Raw genomic sequence first — 21,160 nt, 5'->3', positions numbered from 1 at the left:
ATTCCTAAAGGACAACTGTACAAGTAAAGACTCCTAGCGAGACACACTTATCGGAAAACTATTAAGCAAAGCAAGGGTGTGATAAATTCATAATTCAGGACAGCGGTTACCTCTGAGAGGGAAAAGAGGATGGAATCACAAGAGATAATAACAAGATTCTTTTTCCTAAAACCAGGTGGTAGGCTCACGGGTGTCCATGGTCTCACTGTTGTTTATGCCTTATACATATTTCATTAATATTTTGTATCTGCTCAATATTTCACAAGAACTACTTCTTTGTATCTGAGTGCTGAGTGGAAAATGGATTAGAGGAGTGAAAAGGCAGAAGTGGGTAGATCTGTTACGAGGCTAGGCCAGCTGCTGAGGCAAGAAATTATAGTGGTTTGGAGCAGAGCACGATACGGAGGAGATGGAGAGAAGGAAATGCTTCCAGGCACAGTTAACCTGTGATTTTCTAACTGGGTGCAAGGTTTAGTTAAGGAACATTTCTAGAGAGTATGATGGGAGCAATGAGAGAGAGGGGCTTTCTTCCCTGACTTACTTCACTCCTTGATGTTTACAGATTTGTAAATCAAGACTCAGATGAGATGAAAAAAAAATTAGGGGCAAACAGACTGGTACCAGAATCATTAACACCCAGTCCTCTGCATCTTTCCACCCATTCTCGTGGCTGAACATGAACTCACATCCCGATATACCAGAATTCAGTACTGCATTATCAGTAGCTGAATGTAGACAGCATATTGGTCCTTATCTACAATAAGGATGGTCTGTCTTATTCCCATACAGACTCCATCAGGATAAAATGATTTAAAAACTCCTATCTCGATACAAGGAGGTTAAATCCAATTTACTGGTGTTGCAAAAACTTCAGGGTGGCATATCAACGTAATGAATTAAAGTGGCATTCCAGCTATGAATATCTTACCACAATACAAAATAAACTTCTTAAATGGCATTCTAAAAATTTTCTTGAAGTTCAATGCTTGGCCATTTAAACTTCAATTTTTACCCTCATATGCACTGATAGATCTAAACACCTTTGGAAACCATGTTTTTCTATTTAGCAATATTCAATTAATTAATTTGCACAAACTCATTGATTTGGTGATTCTACGTCTAGGAATTTATCCTGCAGGTATTGTCACATGTAAAGGCAATGATGAGCCATAAATAAGACTGTCTGCTGAAGCACCACTACATTAACCAGAAATTTTAAACATCCTAAATGATCACCAGTGGAGAACTGGTTAAAAAAAAAAGTTATGACACAGCCATATAATGGGGTATTACATGGTCCTTTTTTCTGTAAAAAGGACATGGTCCTTCTACGTATACAGAAATTTAAAGCCCTCCAAGATCTACTGTTAAAATGACAAAAAGGAAGTGTCTATGGTGTGCCACCATCTGTTAAAAAAACAAAACATATGTACATATATACACACACACACATACATGTTCATACCGACCTATGTATAATACATGTGCATACCTATATGTACACACATGCACCAAAGAAGGACATCTAACTAATTTAAAATATATACATTGCATTCCTATACACTAACAACGGAAGAGCAGAAAGAGAAAGTAAGGAAACTCTCCCATTCACCATTGCAACAAAAAGAATCAAATACCTAGGAATAAACCTGCCTAAGCAGGCAAAAGATCTGTATGCAGAAAACTTTAAGACATTGATGAAAGAAATCAAAGACGACACAAACAGATGGAGGGACATACCATGTTCCTGGATTGGAAGAATCAACATCGTGAAAATGACTGTACTACCCAAAGCAGTTTACAGGTTCAATGCAATCCCAATCAAATTACCAATGGCATTTTTCACAGAACTAGAGCAAGAAATCTTACGCCTTGCACGGAAACGCAAAAGACCCCGAATAGCCAAAGCAATCTTGAGAAGGAAAAATGGACTTGGTGGAATCTGGCTTCCTGACTTCAAACTATACTACAAGGCCACAGTGATCAAGACAGTATGGTACTGGCACAAAAACAGAAAGGAAGATCAATGGAATAGAATAGAGAACTCAGAAGTAAGCCCAAACACATATGGGCACCTTATCTTTGACAAAGGAGGCACGAATATACAATGGAAAAAAGACAGCCTCTTCCATAAGTGGTGCTGGGAAAATTGGACAGCTACATGCAAAAGAATGAAATTAGAACACTTCCTAACACCATACACAAAAATAAACTCCAAATGGATTCAAGACCTACATGTAAGGCCAGACACTATAAAACTCCTAGAGGAAAACATAGGCAGAACACTCTATGACATCCATCAAAGCAAGATCCTTTTGGACCCACCTCCTAGAATCATGGAAATAAAATCAAGAATAAACAAATGGGACCTCAAGAAACTTAAAAGCTTTTGCACAGTGAAAGAAACCATAAACAAGACGAGAAGGCAACCCTCAGAATGGGAAAAAATAGTTGCCTACAAAACAACGGACAAAGGATTAACCTCCAAAATATACAAGCAGCTCATGCAGCTTAATACCAAAAAAGCAAATAACCCAATCCACAAATGGGCGGAAGACCTAAACAGACATTTCTCCAAAGAAGACATACAGATGGCCAACACACACATGAAAAGATGCTCAACATCACTAATCATCAGAGAAATGCAAGTCAAAGCCACAATGAGGTATCACCTCACACCAATCAGAATGGCCATCATCACAAAGTCTGGAAACAACAAATGTTGGAGAGGGTGTGGAGAAAAGGGAACTCTCCTGCACTGTTGGTGGGAATGTAAGTTGGTACAGCCACTATGGAAAACAGTTTGAAGGGTCCTTAAAAAACTACAAATAGAACTACCATATGATCCAGTAATCCCACTACTGGGCATATACCCAAAGAAAACCATAATCCCAAAAGAAACCTGTACCATAATGTTTATTGCCGCACTATTTACAATAGCCAGGACATGGAAGCAACCGAAATGCCCATCAACAAATGAATGGATAAAGAAGATGTGGCATATATATACAATGGAATATTACTCAGCTATAAAAAGGGATGAGATGGAGCTATATGTAATGAGGTGGAAAGACCTACAGTCTGTCATACAGAGTGAAGTAAGTCAGAAAGAGAAAGACAAATATTGTATGCTAACTCATATATACGGAATCTAAAAATGGTACTGATGAACTCAGTGACAAGACAAGAATAAGGACGCAGATGCAGAGAATGGACTGAAGAACTCGAGGTTTGGGGGGGAGGGGGGTGAAGGGGAAACTGAGACGAAGTGAGAGAGTAGCATAGACATATATATACTACCAGCTGTAAAATAGATAGCCAGTGGGAAGTTGCTGTGTAACAAAGGGAGATCAACTCGATGGATGATGCCTTAGAGGACTGGGACGGGAAGGGGGGGGGGGAGTCGAGGGAGGGAGGGAATATGGGGATATGTCTACAAAAACAGATGATTTAACTTGGTGTACCCCCCAAAAATACAAATAAATAAATAAATAAAATGGAAAAAAATACATATACATTTATGGTATCAGTTTTACTGTATTTTATGGCATCTGAAGCCATAGTACACACACAATAAACTGTCTTGAAGGAATAAATTCCCTCTAAGCTTTTTATAAATCAATTTCCCAGTGTGTTCCTCTTCCTTTTGAAAACTTGACCCCAAAAGGTCATCCAATTTTTTCTCAGACATTTTTTTATTACCAATTTAACACTCTTCTCAGATAACTTGAGAAAGCTGGTCAGGAATAACCATCAGAAAGGTAACTCCAGCTTCAAGACTTTCACACAAAACTTACCCTGGGATACAACCAACAGGGCAGACTTTCCAGAAAAAAACATTTTTGGATGGTGATTATTTAATTAAGAGGTTAAAAAGGCACAGGTCGTTTTGTGCTCATACAAAAGCGATAGGGTTTCACCACTTGCCCACACTCCCACACAGCAGCACTGTGGCATACTTCTCCACGGATGTAATATGAACCCAACCCCTTCGCTTAGTCGGTGGGGAAAATGATAGGGACCATCAAAGAGATTCATCGTATTCCTTCACTCTGTACCCTTTAATCCTAAAATAAGCAGTTCTAAACGCATTCCAAAACAGGATATGCACTTTTTCAGAGGGTGAAATCAGTGCTACATGACGACATTCCTGAAATGTTCCAGGTTATTCCTCGATAGATAGTGGTGCATATTCTCAGAGCAGTTGAACAATAGGAAAAACACACTCTCTCTTTAACACCTATTATAACCACAAATCATTCACTCTAAGACATTATGAAATGCCAAGGTTTCAGATGAAAGCATCCCTGCTTCAGAAGAGTATATTCTAAAAAAGCACACCTGCCCTTAGCAGGTATTTCTCAAATTAAAAGAACGGTTTTGGATTTTCAACCACTGAGAACACAATGTGTGTCCTATTGCTGTAGTCCAGGTGGGCTGAAATTTGGCTACAGGTGACTGAAAATCCAAAATAATAATGGCTGAAACAAGATGAAAATTAATTTCTCTCTCATGAAAATACAGTCTGGAGTTACACAGTCTAAGGCTATAAAAGTGTCTCCATGGTCATCAGGGACCCAGGCACTGCCGGTCTTATTCTGCTTTTTTCAACAGAGAGCTTCTACCTCATGGTCCAATTTAGTTGCTTGAGCTCCAACTATCACATCCACATTCCAGTGGGCAAGAAAGTGGGGGGAAAAAAGGTACATGCTTTCCCTTCAGGAGTACTTACTACGTTTACTTATATGCCTTTGGCTAAAGCTTAGTCAAAAGGCAATCTCTAGGAGCAAGGAGGGCTAAGAATTACTGTCTTAATTGGCTATGTGCCAGACAATATTCTGAAGAAAATATTTCTAAGGAAGAAGTAGATAATGTATGTGAGGACAACCAGCAGTGTCTATCACATTGAGGAATCACAAAAGAATGATACATACATATCTTACTTTTTTCTTTAAATACATAACCATACATTCATTTAGAGTGGGCAAGGGAATTTTGCTTTTGGGTTTACAGATAGAATATCTTACACTTCACCCATAAAACACACCTAGAATGTTTCTTCTTCCATTTCTAGTTCAGGTTTTTTGTTTTCTGGGGGTTTTTTGGTTTTTGTTTGTTTTAAGAGTACTGTCAGAAATTAAAGATGCTGTCAAAAAAAAAAAAAAGGGCTAGGACCTTTTACAATTTCTGCCTCTTTCCCAACAATTTATAATTGTTCTAGGTCATTTCCAAGCATTCAGCTTTATTTGCATAGAAATAACAACTCCTCTTTCTCCTCGCATTCATATTTCATGGGGTTATGTAGGTAACCTACCTAACAGTAGCAGGTGTAACTGGCGTTAAGCAGCGTTAGAAACAAATAAATTCACCTTTGGTAAATACACAACTCTACAACACAACTAGAGCGATCAGATGGGTGAGAGGATCCTGAAAAGGACAGCTTATCCACCTAAGGGACTGAATGAAAAATTTCTATTCTCCTCAATTTCTTCTTGCCCCAATCTCCTCAGTTGCCTATTTGAGCAGGAATGCCCTATTAATACTATCACCACGTATTAATGATGATGGCATCCTTCCCATTCCATAATCTATCTCCCTCAATCTACAGATGAAGGAAACTGAGGTCCAGAGAAGTTAAGTTTCCAAACATCAGAGGTGTACGAAGCACTTCCCAAAAGTAACTTACTGCCTGCAGCCCTTTCCACTGCTTCTCACTGGGGGAGAATGGCATTGCACTCAGGACAGGACCACCTCCACTGTGATGGAACAATCTCACAGACCACAGAAGAGTTAACATCCTGCTCCCCAGCCCACTAAATGCCACTGGCAACACTTGGAAGTCATCATGACAAGAAAACAGAAATGCATGCATGAATGGCCAAATGCCCACATCCTGAGATGCAGAAGTTATCTTTTCATGTTATAGATATCGCAGTCTTATTTGTTGTTTTCCTGTCATCTATTGGATCACACTGGCACAGCTATGGGTCTTGTTCACACCCACGGACAACTTCAAATCCTAAGGAATCTTAAAAGGTCTTTACATCTTCTTGACAAAAGCCAACAAAGCTTAGCCCAAACATGAGTATGCATATTATTTTAATATTTCCTAGGAAAAGAGATGTTATAGTTCATTGAACACAGATGTCGCAATTCTACACATTTTCTAACAGCTATTTATACTGGACTCACAAATAAAGGGAAACATTAGAAATGGTAACATTACTAAGAAAACAAATGATACCTTCTCATACACCTGCCTGATGAAATCCTTTGCCCAATTTTCTAATGAGTCATCTCATATTTTTCTTATTAGAGCTGTTTTCATATCTTAAAAAATTAGGCCTCTGTCTGTCATATCTGTTCCAAATAATTTTTTCAATTTTCTCTTGACAATTTTTAAATTATTTCATGTCAAAATAACCCATCTTCCTTTATGACATCTGGGTTTCCTATCACCCATTCATTCAACAAATTCTGGTGGGTATTTTGCTGTGCACTAGATATTTTTCTAGGTATTTTAGAATTGAACAAAAGGAACATGGAACAAAATATCCTCTTGAAGTTTGAATTCTTGTGTAGGCTAAAGTAACTAAATCTAGGGTGAGAACAAAATCAGGTAATCCATGAAAAATATGTCAGGTAGTGGTAAGTGCTCTGAAAACAAACAAAAACCCAGAAGTTAGAGGAAGGGAAAAGGGAGTGACCTGAGTACTATGTTAGGATGGTCAGGGGACACTGCTTTAAGGAAACAGCATTGGAGGAGAGATCTGGAAGGAAAACGAGGGAACAAAACCGATGCGCATCCAGGGGGCCGGTTCTGGGGGAGATCCCAGCAAGGGCAGATGTCCCAAGGTGATATATGCCTGCTGTGTTTGGGGACCAGTAAGGTGGCCAGTGTGGCAAGAGGGGAGGGAGTGAGAGAAAAAGGAAGAGAAAATATTTGAGTTTAGATTTGTTTTTTACTCTCCACATTTATAAAAGCATTTGTCCGTAATCAAATTTAAATGTTCTTTAGATACAAAAGTTTTGGATTAATCTCTTTTTATTCCAAATGGAAAGCTGCTTGCCTTAGCACCATTTATGGAATCATTCCCCCACTGCTGTTATGTCACCTTTATCAGAGACCACTGTCCCATAATATCTGGGTCATTTTTGGGAGATGTCCTAGTCCATCACAGGGATCTACTCCTGCTCCAGTACCATACTATTTTCATTTCTGTAGCCTTATAATGTATTTTAGTATCTGATGGGTCTAGAACATTTCATTACTCTCTAGTCATCTTCACAGATACCAGACCTTGGCTGGTTCTACCTTCCAGCTGACAAAAGAGTTTAAAAACCACTCTATTAAATTCCATGGCCTCTAGGTGCTAGGCAAGAGGAAGAAGCCAAGAATGTACTAAAGCTTAAGTGGGGGTGGGGACCTTCTTTCCAACCTGAACTCCTAGCCCTCAGCATCAATAGCAACCATGTAATGGTAACCTACACTACTTTGTGTAAGAAAGTGTATGGACTGCTAAACTGGACAGTCATTTAAATCACATTCACCCGGTTTGATAAAGTGATGTGACTATAAGTCCTAGAGGGAAGGCCTGTGGTGTTGACTGATGGTTCTCAAACTATGTTCCCTGGACCAGTAGCAGCAATGGCAGCACCTAATTTATTAGATGTAAATTCTAAGCAGCAAACAAGATCTAACAAATGGGAAACTCTGAGCGGGGAGGGGAGGAGCCCTCTGAGTGATTCTAAGGAATATTGAAGTGTGAAACCCATGGTTTAGAGTCTATAAGAATCCTCTAGAGCCAGGCACATACTATGATGTTTAAGAGCCCAAACTACAGTCAGTGTTGTAAGATCTAACCTTGGTTTGAGTACTAACTAGCTGGGAAAGTAACTCGTACTTGCGGCCTCTCAGTTTCCTCATGAAACCGATGTGGATAATTGTGTTTCTTTCATAACGGGTTTCAAGAATTAAATAAGAATACGAGAAATGTGCTTAGACTATAACGTCCCTAGCACATTGTAAATGTTGAATTCGTAATAGCTAACATGATGATAAAAAAATCATAATTTGCTTTCACTTTATTTCACATAATTCATTCTGAAAAGCCTAGGTCCATTCATGCTGGATTTAACAGAAATCAGGGAATAAGGAAGTACAATTAATGTTACACTTTTTCTGATTGTGTTTACAGAGAAGTGGCAGGGGTGGGGGTGGCGGAGGGGTAAGGATGGGGGAGGGACAGAGCAAGTCAGCTCCTGCAGGATTTTGTGGGACCTATTTCTAGGATGTTAAAGAATTTCCTTTTCTAAGGGAGCCCACTTTTTCCCCTTTGAAAGCAAATCAGTTATATAGCTTAGACAATAATTAAAAAGCCCCAGGGTGAAAAGCTCTTCCCACAAATAACTGTGCACACACTACCAGTTCATTTGCTATACATCTCCCTGGCAAGGCCCCACAAAAGCGCAAAGAAGACGGATGGACTTCATAGGGTGACCCAGGGGTCAACGGATTCAGACAGCGGAACTCATCAATATGGGCAGCCCATTCTGTCTCAGAGTTCCATCCACTAAGAGCAGCTTGTACAATCCCGTCCTGTTGCAACCATTTCACTGGCCCAGAAAAGACAAGTAAGTTACATTCCCCACAAAGGTGCCCCAGCGTCAAGGCCCAGCCCTCCAGCACCACTGCAGCTTCACAAATAGCACATTTAGAAAGTCCAAACTGGGCACAATGCTTCAGAATACGAAACTGTGTATATGTATTTACATATATATGTACGCTTTACTTCCAGAATTATTATAATGGGTTGAATAGTGGTCCCTTTAAATACTCACCTGGGGACTTCCTAGGTGGCGCAGTAGTTAAGAATCCACCTGCCAATGAAGGGGACACGGGTTCGAGCCCTGGTCCGGGAAGATTCCACATGGCGCGGAGCAACTAAGCCCATGCACCACAACTACTGAGCATATGCTCTAGAGCCCGCGAGCCACAACTACGGAAGCCCACGCACCTAGAGCCTGTGCTCTGCAACAAGAGAAGCCACTGCAACGACAAGCCTGTGCATCGCAACGGAGAGTAGCCCCCGCTCGCCGCAACTAGAGAAAGCCTGTGCACAGCAACAAAGGCCCAATGCAGCCAAAAAAAATAAATTTACTCTTTTAAAAAAGAGAGAAACTCGACGAGAAGGAAATCACATCCTAAAGCTAAAGCATCTGTACTCCTCTTCATGCAATGGAGTTAATGCTATTTTTTTTTTTAAATAAATCATTTGAGTTTGCTGAATGTTCCAAATTGTCTACACTGCCCCCTTATCCAACAACTAGATCAAAATGAATGTAAAATAATAAATAAACCTGTTTTAAAACTCTGTTATCACCAGGATTTTGAAATTTTTTAAAAAAATTATCCAAACTCCCTAGCAGTTGGACACATCTATTAAATGGTTTTGTCTCCCAGAACCGAGGAAAACATACACATGTGCCCTCCTTCCCTGTGGCTTCCAATACTCCAGACCCAAGATGACAGAGACTCTCCCAGTTAACTATGGTCTCCAAATTTGGGGCTTCATAAAGATGAAAGAAGCCTGTCATTATAATTTCCAAACAACTCAGTAAGCCACTGGAGAAGCTCCAAAGGCCAAGTCATCAAGGATGCAAATGACAGGAGCGCTCCTGGCTGCCTGATCGTGGGACAAAAGACTTTGAGAAATTATATTATTAGAGTAATTTCATAGTGTCATTGAAGAAAGAAAACACCCGCATTCTTTTAATAAGTCCCCTGGAGGCCTCATTCCTCAGCATGCTAACTTGGAGGACCCGCTCTGGGTGTTACAGGTACACATAATGAGTCTCTTTTAAAGAATTGTGAAAGCAGTTTCTGCATCACCAAGTAGTTTACCAAACATAAAATCAAATAACACTCTCATTAAATGCCTTGCACAGTCAAATGTGCTTGGGTCTGTTTTGCAACATGGTGTCAGAATTGGTAAGGCAATGGGGAGCAGAAACTTCAAACACAGCCTCCAAAGACTGGATAATGACCATCTTGTTTATTTTTAGCTTGTTTTGACCTCAAATTGGCTGCTGAAGGGATGCACTGTAATCCCCCTCCCTGGACTGATTCCTTTGGTAGATGTTTCCTCTAGGAAACATGCAAATGGTATTTCTGAAGAATCCCCCCCACCTGCCTACTTTCAGAAACTCCCCAGAGCCCCTAATTTAACACCAAAGCTATAAACAAGTTGAATGGAGCCTCCTTTAATGTATGCAGATCTGATTAGAAAATTGCAAGTAGCCTTTTGCTGGAAATCACATTATACTTAATCCAATTTCTTTCCTTTCAGACACCCCAATAAGCTCAACACCACACCCTCCAATTTTATAGGAGTTGCATCTTTAAGACCCCGGCCTCAAATAAGCCAACTAGCCAGTGTTCTTCAAATACCTGACAACAGTCAGATCTCATTCCCGGGCCAGTGAGAATAGAAGATTCTGTTTTTGCCAAGGCACTGTTTTATATTAGGCCAGAAGAGTCAAAATGACAGAGCTTAACACTCTCTCTTGGTTAAAGAATTTATGATCTCAAGCCCTCAAGACCTGGTTTCAAATCCCAACTCTACTACTTATTATTTGCGTGACCTAGGGCATGTTACCTAACTTCCCTGGGCTTCAGTTTTTTCAGATTTAAAAAGGAGAAGATAAAATACATGCCTCAGAAAATTGTTCTGAGGATGACAAGAGGTGATGTATGAAAGAAGCCAAGCACACAGCAGGTCCTCAATCATGTCAACTCCATCCCAAGAGCATCTCCAGGATTGGGAGGATTTAGCTGCTTGGGATGTCTTGCTTATTTAGCACAGCTGTTCCCACCAAGTGGCACCTTTATTCCAATCTGTGATTCATAGCATCCTTCCAGTGGTACACATTCCCTCATTCACTTCTTCAAATCAGCAGTCATAACATTAGATGACTACAGGAGCCAACCAGGAATGTGAATGGGTGAGGCAGGCCAGGTAAACAACAGGGAATGGTGGGGACTGTGGAGAAAGCCAAACATGTGTGCTCTATCTAAAAGGATGGAAGCAATATGAGTTACCAGAAATTTTCATTAATTTTTCATTACTTCAGAGAAAACCTTAAATCTGAACTTTTACACCAAGTATCAAAGGTAGGCAACTAATCAAAAATTTAAATCCTGTACAATGTCAATGAAATGTAGGTACAATCCAGGTCCTATCTCAGAAGTTTCCAGGGTATGATCTGGGTTCAAATTTATATAAATATCCTTGTTTCTCATGGCATAAAAAAGGGATCTCCTGCTTAAGGACTGGTGATCGTGTACATGGAAGTGTTTAGCATGACACACTGAGCACCACAAAAATTCATACTTATTAAGCAGGCTTGGTAAAATGAATAAAGTATTGCCTTGATGATGTGTGGTTTGCACCTTGGACATGAATTTTCATGGGTGCCAGGCACAAAAAAGCCCCTTGTTATATACTGACCCCAGGGGCAGCGTTTAACTGTCATCTTCCTGTTATAGGTTATAAATTGTTTTTACAAACATCATATGCACATTTCACTTAAACAGACTGTGAGGGTGTAGGGTCCAATTCTTCTAAACTCCATTTTGTATGAAGTGTAGATGCCCCAGGTGAATCTGTGCTGAGCCATATGAATCTGCTTTTCCATCAGTAAGTCTCATTCCTTTAGACCCTAAATCCTCACACCAGTGGGACTCCATTCCATCCCTTCTGGGTCAAGGCCCTAAGACGAGAATCATCACTCCCATTTTTAGCAGATGAAGGGCTGCAGCTCATGGTGGGGAAGTGACTTGTTCTCTGTCACATAACCAACAACGTCAGGGCCGTGAACCCAGGTCTTTTTGCTCCTTATCCAGTCCTGTTTCCACGAAGTCTTCTTCCAACCACAAACATACATGGAGCCCACACTACACATCATCCCCAATGAGGCACAATGCACACAGTATCCCATTTAACTCTCACAATAACCTCAGAAGATAACCTTAAAGTAATAAGTAATATTATTCCCAGATTGCAGATGAGAAAACTAAGAAAGGCTCAGAAAGGTTAAGTCACTTTCCTAAGGATACTCAGCCCATAAGAGGCAGAACCAAGACTACAGTTCCAGCAAAGTATCATTAAGCCTGTCCCTTTAACCACTCAGCTAGAATACCCCCCAGAAACCCTCAGGAGCTTCATAGAGATTTTTATGACACTGCCTAGAAATACACATTTCTTCCTAGAGATCAACCCCCATGGCTCTCCTATAATACAACACAGAGAGAATCCTTTTGATCTCAAAACACCCAATGATCTAGGAATCATTCCCTTTAGGGACTGCTCCCTGGGTTCACAGGAAATTCCCTCTGGGATACTCATTAATCGCAGAGTTAAAGGATAATGTGCCAGCCTTCTGAGACCACAAAATAACAAATTCAATAGATTCCCCTCTTCCCACTAACCTTAAACAACAGAAGCACAAGGATGAATGGCAATCTTTCAACAGGATGTGGATATCACTTTGGGGATTAAAGACAAAATGTATTTCGAAAAAAAGATGACTGACATCGATGCTCTGTGTTTTCTCACTATTCATCAGGTACAAATTGTCACTCGGTGATTAAACAAGGATTAAGTGCCAGGTTGCTCCATAAACTGAGATGTTTCAAAGTTTCAGCCCAAAGAAAACATACAAATATAGTCCAATTTTTTAAAAGAATGGAGGTGGAAGCTGGCAACATCTCTTTGGAGGACAATTTGACAAGACCTCCACATCAGCCTGTCATAGCATAAGAAAAGCTATTGTCATGTGGTGTGTAACAAGCAACAAGGGAAAACAGCCAAAGCGGCCATGAATTGAAAAAACTTAATTCAATGATAACCCAGATACTAGATTCTAAAAGCTAATAAATATATTAGATCTTTATGTCCTCTGTATACTGACACGTAAAGATTTCCAAAAAGTATTTCTAAGTATGAAAAAAGTAAGCTATAAAAGACCATATGTGGAATGTGCATTGTCTATGAAATCTCATTAATAATAATTTGAGTGAAACTGAGGAAATAAATGCCAAGCCATAAACAATATATATCTGTAGCTGTAGGGCGAGTAAACTGTTTCTGTACGGAGCCAGCTAGTAAATACGCAGTTCTGTGGACCATGAGGGCTGTCTCAACTACTCAGTTCTGCTATTGTAAAAGCAGCCACAGATGATACTAAATGAACAGGCATGGCTGCGTTCCATTCAAACTTTATTTATGGATCTGAAATTTCGTGTAATTTTTGTGTGTCACAAAATGTTATTCTTCTTTTGAGTTTTTTTTTTTTTTTGGCAACCATTAAAAAATGTTAGGACTGTTCTTAGCTATTAGGCTATACCAAAATAGGTAGCAGGATGGTGCTGTCCTACTGGCTGTGATTTGCTGATCCCTGCTTTCGAAGGTAAGATTAAGGGTTTTCTTCTCTCTGCTACGTATCCTTTATATGTGTGTATACACATGTATGAGTGTGTGACTTTTAAATCTTTTATAATAGCCCTGTCTTATTTCATACTCAGAGGTAATACAGATATATTGGGATGAACGGACATATTTCTTCAAGAGAAAAGCCTCTATTTAGGTGTTTCAGCTTCTACTGGGCATACTATCAAATCCCAATGACATAAGTAAAGTGAGCCAACCAGCATTTCTTAGCTGCTAAGTATCCTTCCCTACCTAGAGGATTCCAAGCATGTCTCACACACGCGTGCGTGTGCACACACACGCCACCTCCTTTTTTTTCCCCTTTTCTTGGCACATAAGTTGACTGAGACACAGTGTTTTTCCTCCCCAAGCAAAAAAACCAGTGGGAACCTATTTCTTAGCCAAATTACAACCCACTAAAGGAAGCCAGGCCGGCATCTCCCCAAATTACGACCCCAGTCATCAATCAACACAATTACCAGGGCAACTAAGGAAAGATGCTTTTCACGGCACAGTCTTGGCTGACCCAGTGAGCGCTGCTTCGGGAGCAGCCACTCAGAGTCCAAGCATCCTGCCTGGAAAGGCAGGCGTTGTCCCCAGACTAACCGCCCTGTATAATTAAAACAGCTTCACAAGGCTACCACTGCTCTGGGCTTTCCATGTCAGCCGCTCATCAAAGTGCAACTCCGGGAGGCTTGTTCTGAAAGCCCGCCTTTTAATGCGAGAGTCAAATCTACATTTATCAGCAAAGCTGAAATGTTAAATGGATTACAAGGAGCTTAGAATCCATCAGAAGTTCACTGATCTGGTCTTGCAAGCCTCATCTCCACATGCCCTTTAGAAATGGCTTTGGTCTGTTCCCTGGTTGCCTTTGATTTTGGCACCACTCTCATCCAGGCTGGAGGGGATGTTTCCTTTAGCTCTGAAACTTCCAAAAGGTTCTCAGATTCCTTTCTTCTAAAACTAAGAGAAGCTACTTGCATATTCCCCTACTAGTGGTATAGGCCAGAAGTCAGCGCACATTTTCTAAAAATGGGTGGAGAGTAAATGTTTTTGGCTTTGTAAGCTGTACATTCTCTGTTACAGTTACCTCTATTGTTGTAGCTCAAAAACAGCCACAGACAATATGTAAACAAATGGGAGTGACTTTGTTCAGATAACAATTTATGGGCATTGAAATTTCAATTTCATAGAATTTGCATATGTCATGAAATATTTTTTTTTCCAACCACTAAAAAAATGTTAAAACCATGTATGGCTTATGAGTCATACGACACAAGTGAAGGGTCTGATCTGGCCCACAGTACCTAGTTTGGCAACTCTTATTCAAAGTATGGTCCCTGAACCAGCATCAACATCATGACTTGGGAGCTTGTTAAAAATGCAGCATCTCAGTCCCTTGCCCTCAAGCCTGTTAAATTAGAATCTGCATCTGAACAAGATCTCCTGGTGATTCATATGTCAGCCAAATTTGAGAATTCCTGGTCCAGAACACAGAATTTTGAAGTCAGAAAGGGTTGGAATACCACTGACGAGGGGGCTGAAGAAACTCAGGCAATTGTTTAACCTGAGACTCACTTTCCTTATCCATTAGAAGGGGTGTAAATAATTACACCCAACTCCAATACTGTTGCAAGTGAAAGATTGGGAGGATGTGAAACGCCTGCCTGGGCATTGTCAATGCTTTAAAAAGGATAGCTAATACGGCAGAAGCTTACTATCTTTTAATATTATTTTTGGAGAGACAAGAATACTCGCTCAGGATCTGCAAGCTCCAATCACTTCCAGGACCTGACAGGTCACTTAAGTACTTGAAGAGGTCCCTGAATGTGAATGGAATGTCGGTGACTAGAGTGAGCCAAGGTCACACTCATCTAAAGGGAGACCACTTGTGTGCTGCCAGTTGCTGCCACGTAGCAAAGTCGGCCCCATGTTACCACATCTTGGGATTCTTCAAGAGAAGCTGGAAACCGGATTTTAATATTAGGAAAAGCCCCTAATTTAATGCATTGTGCAGACCAAACAAAACCCATCTGCAGGCTGGATGTGAGCTGAGGGCCTCTACTCTGTGACCTTTGCCGTAGAACAGAGAAGTCAAAAGAGGCAGGGAGTCACAGAGAAGGAGCCTCAGTTACAGAGGCAAATCCTAGCTTTATTCTTGGTAGCCAGGAGACCTTAAGCCAATGACTGAACCACTCTGAGCCTCAGTTTCCTCATCAGGAAGATCATCACATCTTCCTCACAGGATTTGAGAGGATGCAACAGAAATTTAGATATCAATAAAAACTCAGAGACACAGCTCTAGACAGAGGAAGGACTCAGCCTTGTCACTGCTGATGCTGCTCTGGTATCATAATCTTTATTCCTTGGTGCCTAGGCATTCAAAGGGCAAATCTTCACTGTAAAAATGCCTATTTTTCCCTCCCTGCTCAAATTGCATATAAACAAGTCCAATTAACCCCCGTTCAGAAAACTGTCTCATGGTAGAGTACATTAAGTGCCTAGTTATTAATGATTTTCTTCTGGCCACAGTCCACAAAGATGCCTTAATCTTCCTCTTAATGAGAATCCTCTCAGCAGCCTGGCCACTGCGGGATTTGCCCTGGGCAGCCTCGAGAGGCTGCTTTTTTGGGGGCCAGGTCACCTGTAGGGAGCAGTGCCCATCTTTGCTCCCCAGCTGCCCTATGTCAGATGGAGGAGAGCTCTTTGGCTGACAGTTATGGGCCCTCCCTTCTCCAAGACATGGAAATTCCTGTGAGTTTTTGTTTTTTGGGTTTTTTTTTAGAAATCCTAAAAATACCCACATTTGCCACCTAAAGGTGTGGGTGACAATATAAATGGGAAGGAGTATGATCCGTCAGGAAAATCTCCATAAAACATAACACACTTCCACAGAACCTTAGGCATCTTTGCCCATACCAGAAGGCCCAGAGGGCAGAGAGAGAGCTGGCTTAAGCAGTGCCAGGTGCTGGAACTCAGCTTTCCTCAGTCTTTCCCGTGCACACAAATCAGCTGGGGATCTTGTTAAGGCTTAAGGTCAGATGCAGTAAGCCCAGGGCAGGGCCTGAGACTTTGCATTTCTAACAAGCTACCATGAGATGGTGATTCTGCTGGTTCCTGCCCCAGGTGTGAATCAACAGGACCCTCCTTCCTGGCTTCATCTCAGTCTTTGTGCAAATGCCACCTCCTCAGAGAGTCCTCTCTGGACTATCTTATCTAAAATGTAATTATTTGCTGAATGAGGGCAGGAATCCCGTCTGTTTTGTTTGTTGCCGTATCCCCAGCACCAGCGGAACACCTGGCACAAAGCAGGCCCCCAAATATTTATTCACTGGAGAGATGCTGGCGTGCCAGCTAAGGAAAACGCCACTCGTGGAGCCTGAGTCTTCTGCCCAAGGTCACACAGCTTGGCAAAACCAGAGCAAGACCACAGCCTGGCTCCCTCTGGACTTCAAAGCCCCAGCTCTCTCCAGCACACCAGAAAGGGAAGCAAAGTTTGTTTACAACCCGCTTCCTCCCTAGAACTTCAGTGCCTTCATGCTGGAGGCAGGAACACAAGTCTGTTCTGCTTTCAGGTGACTGTGTGGATAATGGCTTGGAAGGGGACCATGCAGAAGCAGAGAGAGTAGCTGAGACCCCTGAGTGGTGGTATTTAGGGTGCCCTGGTACTTGAGGCAAGGGAAATTCACTCTCTTTGAAACAGACCAAAGGCAGCCCTTCAGCCTGAGTCAGGCCAGCCTTTCCTCCTATCTGGACACAACTGTCTCTCTCAGGGGAGTGGAAACAGAGCATACTGTGGATTTCAAACTGCCAAAAAGAATATTGTGCCATAACTCAGAAATGGTTGTCCCCCTTCTCCAAAAGGTCACCCAAAAGCATGCCCACATAGGAAAAGGAGGGGGCAAAAGCAAGGAGCTGCTTCCTTTCCAGCAATGGGTGGAAACGCAATAAAAACCCCATTCATGGAGGCCTTTCTGCTGCTAGTGGGGAAACTGCTTCTGCATGAAAACCCATCTCAGCCTCATGAAAGGCTCTCTTTCCAAAAGAAAGGCTCCATAATGGACTGAAAATCAAACACTTGTTTTCCCTCACAAAACCAGCTGCCTTAGAACAGCTTAAGGTTCTCTAAGAAGCTGTGGTCATGACCGTCTAAAGAGACCACACACCCAGGAGCCTCAAGCGAGCTAGTTATGCTTTCTCCCGCGCAATGGTTGAGAGGAAGGTAAAAAAAAAAAAAAATTGACCAAAGTAGTTAATGTTTATTGTGTGGCTGCTATGGGGCAAACAATGTGTTTTCAATATCTCATTTAATTCCTACAATAAAGCTGTGAGGTAAGTATCATTATTATGCACATTTAACAGAATAGGGAAACTGAGATCTAGGGAGAGTGACTAGCTGGAGGTCAGAGGTCACACAGACCGGAAGGAGGAGAGCCTGGCTACATCCCCATACTGTACCACTGCCCCACAGGCCTCTGGTCAGTTGACCCAAAGGCTCCAGAGTAGGGGAGGAGCCAGAAATCACTCTCCTGTTCATCACTCTGCCTTTCCCATCCCCATTAGAGCACAAGATGGATCAAAAAGGAAGTGATCAGTAGGGCCGTCACACTGGATTTGGTTGACAAAATGAGGCTTCTGCACCTTTTCCCATATAGTGCCCCCTTCACATGTGGGACACACCAGGGGCCAGCCCAGAGCATACCTATTTGGGCCACAACATCGGCAGGACTGATAGATGCCTATGTCTGCCCATTACATATTTATAAGGTCGCCCGGCCTTGCCTCTGACACAGAAGTTATTAAATGCTCGGGAGCCATAAGGGCTGCGCTCAGTGCCCTGAAACAAAGGCAAAGAGGCTGCCAGACCCATCAGAGGCAGGAACAAAAGCATTTAATTCAGAAAGGAGCCGGTTGGGAGTTTTCTTATAACTGGGTGCCCAGCACACATGACCAATTGGGAAAAAGGAGAGAAGCACACCCAGAGGGGAAAAAAAAACCCAAACCAAATCAAAGCAGGCTTTTTTCTCTGGTATCCAAAACCAGCCTTCTTCAAAGGGACATTGGTGGGGGGGGGGGGTGCATTAAGCAAAGAGAGAACGGGTTACAATGTTGCAGAATTTTCTCCTGTTATCCATTTTGCCTTTTCATGAAGTTGCCAAGAAGGATCCATCTCTTCTCTGTACATCACCAAACAAACAGCCTGCAAGCCTGCACCCTAACTTTTCCCAGCCAGAGCCCCAGCAGCCAGATGTACTGGGAGGGCACCCAGATCCCTTGTCCCCCAAACATAATCATTCCAATCCAGGCTGGGGCTGCCTGGAAGTCAACATTCACAGCACATTAATAAAAAACATCTGGCCATCGAAGAGGGTTGACACAGCACAGGCGGGCAGTGGTGGATTTGTGGTTGGGACCCAGAGTTACCAAGGCTGAATTAAAAACACAATTGGAAAACACCAGAAATTCTACACATGCTGTACTGTGGAACTTGGAAAATCCGTCGTGCCTAAATTGAATCCTTTGGGACAGAGTGACTTAGAAACACACAGGGTGGGTGCAAGAGACCCAAAACTATCACATCAGGGAAATGCAGCCTGAGCCCTGCTCTCCTGCATTCTAAGTGTCTGGCCACCACTTCCACCTTCAATATTCGTAGCAGATGTGGTCCCACTCTTAAAGGAGCAGCCTTTGCATTCTTTCCATGTGACTTACAAGTGAATTTAAAAGGCGAAAAATGCACGTGCGTGCATACATACACACGTATGAGCGGACCTGTATAGGTCCCCCCCGCCCCCCCGCAGTGGTGTATCTTTAGGAATTCCACGTAAGGGGTCCTACCTCCATTTATGCAAGGCGAACCCCGGGCACTGGTCACCACACGCGTTACATGGCTGGCCTCTCTCGATCCGCCCCAGTCCGGTCAACTTCAAAACAACAAGACAACACAAGCATGTTTCCACCACCGCAGCTCCCTCCAAAGCCCCACTCGTGTCCCAGGCAGGACGGCCTGCCTCTCCCACCCCACCTCCTCTGATTTGACTCCGAAGCTCCTCTCCAAGGTAGGGGATTCGGGGCGGGGCGCTGCCGGTGCCCCAGGGCTGGTCTCCCGGCCGGGGAAGGCCGTGTGGACCCAGGCGGGCTGCCTCTCGCGCGGGCACTAAGCCACCAAGAAATGGCCCTGGCTGGAGCTTTGTCTCCCCCAGGCACCCTGGTCACGGGTTTCTAAGAAACAAAAGCAAGACCTTTCTGCTCCCCAGAGTCCCCGAGAAGCTACCACTGCGCGCTCGCCTTGGACCAGCCTGGTGCTCCCGGGAAGGGGGCAGCACGGCACACCCCCCCCCCCCCCAAAACAGCCCGAAAGTCAAGTCCGCGGCTAGAGCTCCAAGAGGCTGGGCGCTGGAGTTTGGGTGCTGGGAATCCGACCTGCCTTAAGGAAAGGGGCAAAGGAAGGGGCTTCCCAGGACGGCCCCGGACTGTGACATTCAGGGTCAAGTTTCCCGGTGTGGCTCTTCCCGGGACTGGGGATCCGGACTTAACCCCTTCCGCCCCTCCGAGCGCTCCCGCGCGCCCGGGCCGCACCCCCGCCCGCGGGGCCGGCTTACCTGGGGCCACAGGTGCGCGGCCGCCGGGCGGAGGGAGCTGCGCGGGAGCGCTCGCGGCGGGCCGGGGTACCCGGAGAACGGCCCCGCTCGGGCGGGGGACACTCACCGAGCGGCTGGAGAGTCTTTTCCGGGAGCTCCGGCTGAACATGGCCGGGCGCCTCCTGCACGCAGCGCCGTCCGTGGGTCCGTCCGCACCGCGGCCGCGAGGGCGGGTCGCCTGGGCGGACACCCTCGGCGGCCGGTGGCCTGTCTCCGCCTCGCAGCCCCCGGCTGGCTCCGGAGCGCACGCCTTCCCCTCCTCCCTCGCCTGTGCCTCTCGCCCTCCCGCCCGGAGGTCCCTCCCTCTCTCCCGGCATCCCCCCGCCCTCCCCGGGTTCGCCCCGCGGTCCACGGGCCCTTCCCATCCCTCCCCGGCGAGCGCGCAGCTGTGCGTATTTTTCTCTCTTTCCTTGCTTCCCCACCGGGGCTAACTCCCTTCCCTCACCTGGGCCCGCCCCCAAGGCTCTTCCCTCACCCTCGCCGCGGAAGTTAGGAGCAGGGACCACTTCAAGGCTCCTGCTGTTGCAGCTGGGATAGGGGGCGGAGGTGGAGGAATGAGGGTGGAGGTTTTTTGTTTTTTTAAATTAAAATATAGTTCACCTAGAGTAAAAATCACCCATTTTAGTGCACAGTTCTGCCACTTTTGACTAATTCATACAGACCTGTAACCACCAGCACAATCAAGATACAGAAGTCCCATCACCCCCAAAATGACTATTTAAAAAGTTTGTACCATGCATGGAAACTATTTAGTATTTACTAAGTGTTGGTAGATGAGAAGGAGGATGAAAAATGGCCCTATCTACTCCTGCAGGAGGTGCTTATTAAGGACTCATTGACGGCAAGTTTTGAAGCCCCAGTGACCATTCTTTTTACACCACTTGCTAGCTAGTCATCTTCCCAAATGAATTGACTTCTTTTTGCTCCCTCAATAACAATAAAAAAAAGATACAAGAGTGCTAACCTCACAGCAATGTTGAGAAAGATGAGTTGGGACACCTAACAGTTGTTATACATGTTATAACAGGC

General features: G+C 43.5%; 1 protein-coding gene across 3 annotated transcripts in view; it reads right to left on the bottom strand.

The window, feature by feature from the left end:
• Positions 1-20,376, bottom strand: part of PRICKLE2 (prickle planar cell polarity protein 2) — a 335,365-nt gene extending 314,989 nt beyond the window's left edge. The window contains exons 1-2 of one of the 3 annotated variants that reach the window (XM_057705868.1): positions 20,199-20,376; positions 19,329-19,414 (exon numbers count right to left, since the gene is read on the bottom strand). In XM_057705868.1, the coding sequence (XP_057561851.1) occupies positions 19,329-19,414; positions 20,199-20,240 (128 nt within the window). In that variant the 5' untranslated portion in view covers positions 20,241-20,376. Of the gene's footprint in view, positions 1-19,328; positions 19,415-19,515; positions 19,592-20,198 lie in introns of those variants that run through there. The other 2 variants (XM_057705870.1, XM_057705872.1) reach the window with 2 other exon arrangements.
• Between the last annotated feature and the right edge of the window lie 784 nt (positions 20,377-21,160).

Source organism: Hippopotamus amphibius, chromosome 13 (assembly GCF_030028045.1).
Source record: "Hippopotamus amphibius kiboko isolate mHipAmp2 chromosome 13, mHipAmp2.hap2, whole genome shotgun sequence".
In the NCBI taxonomy this organism is placed as follows: Eukaryota; Metazoa; Chordata; class Mammalia; order Artiodactyla; family Hippopotamidae; genus Hippopotamus; species Hippopotamus amphibius.
The sequence above is the reverse complement of the archived record's forward strand: the minus strand, read 5'-3'. Positions and strand labels throughout refer to the sequence as shown.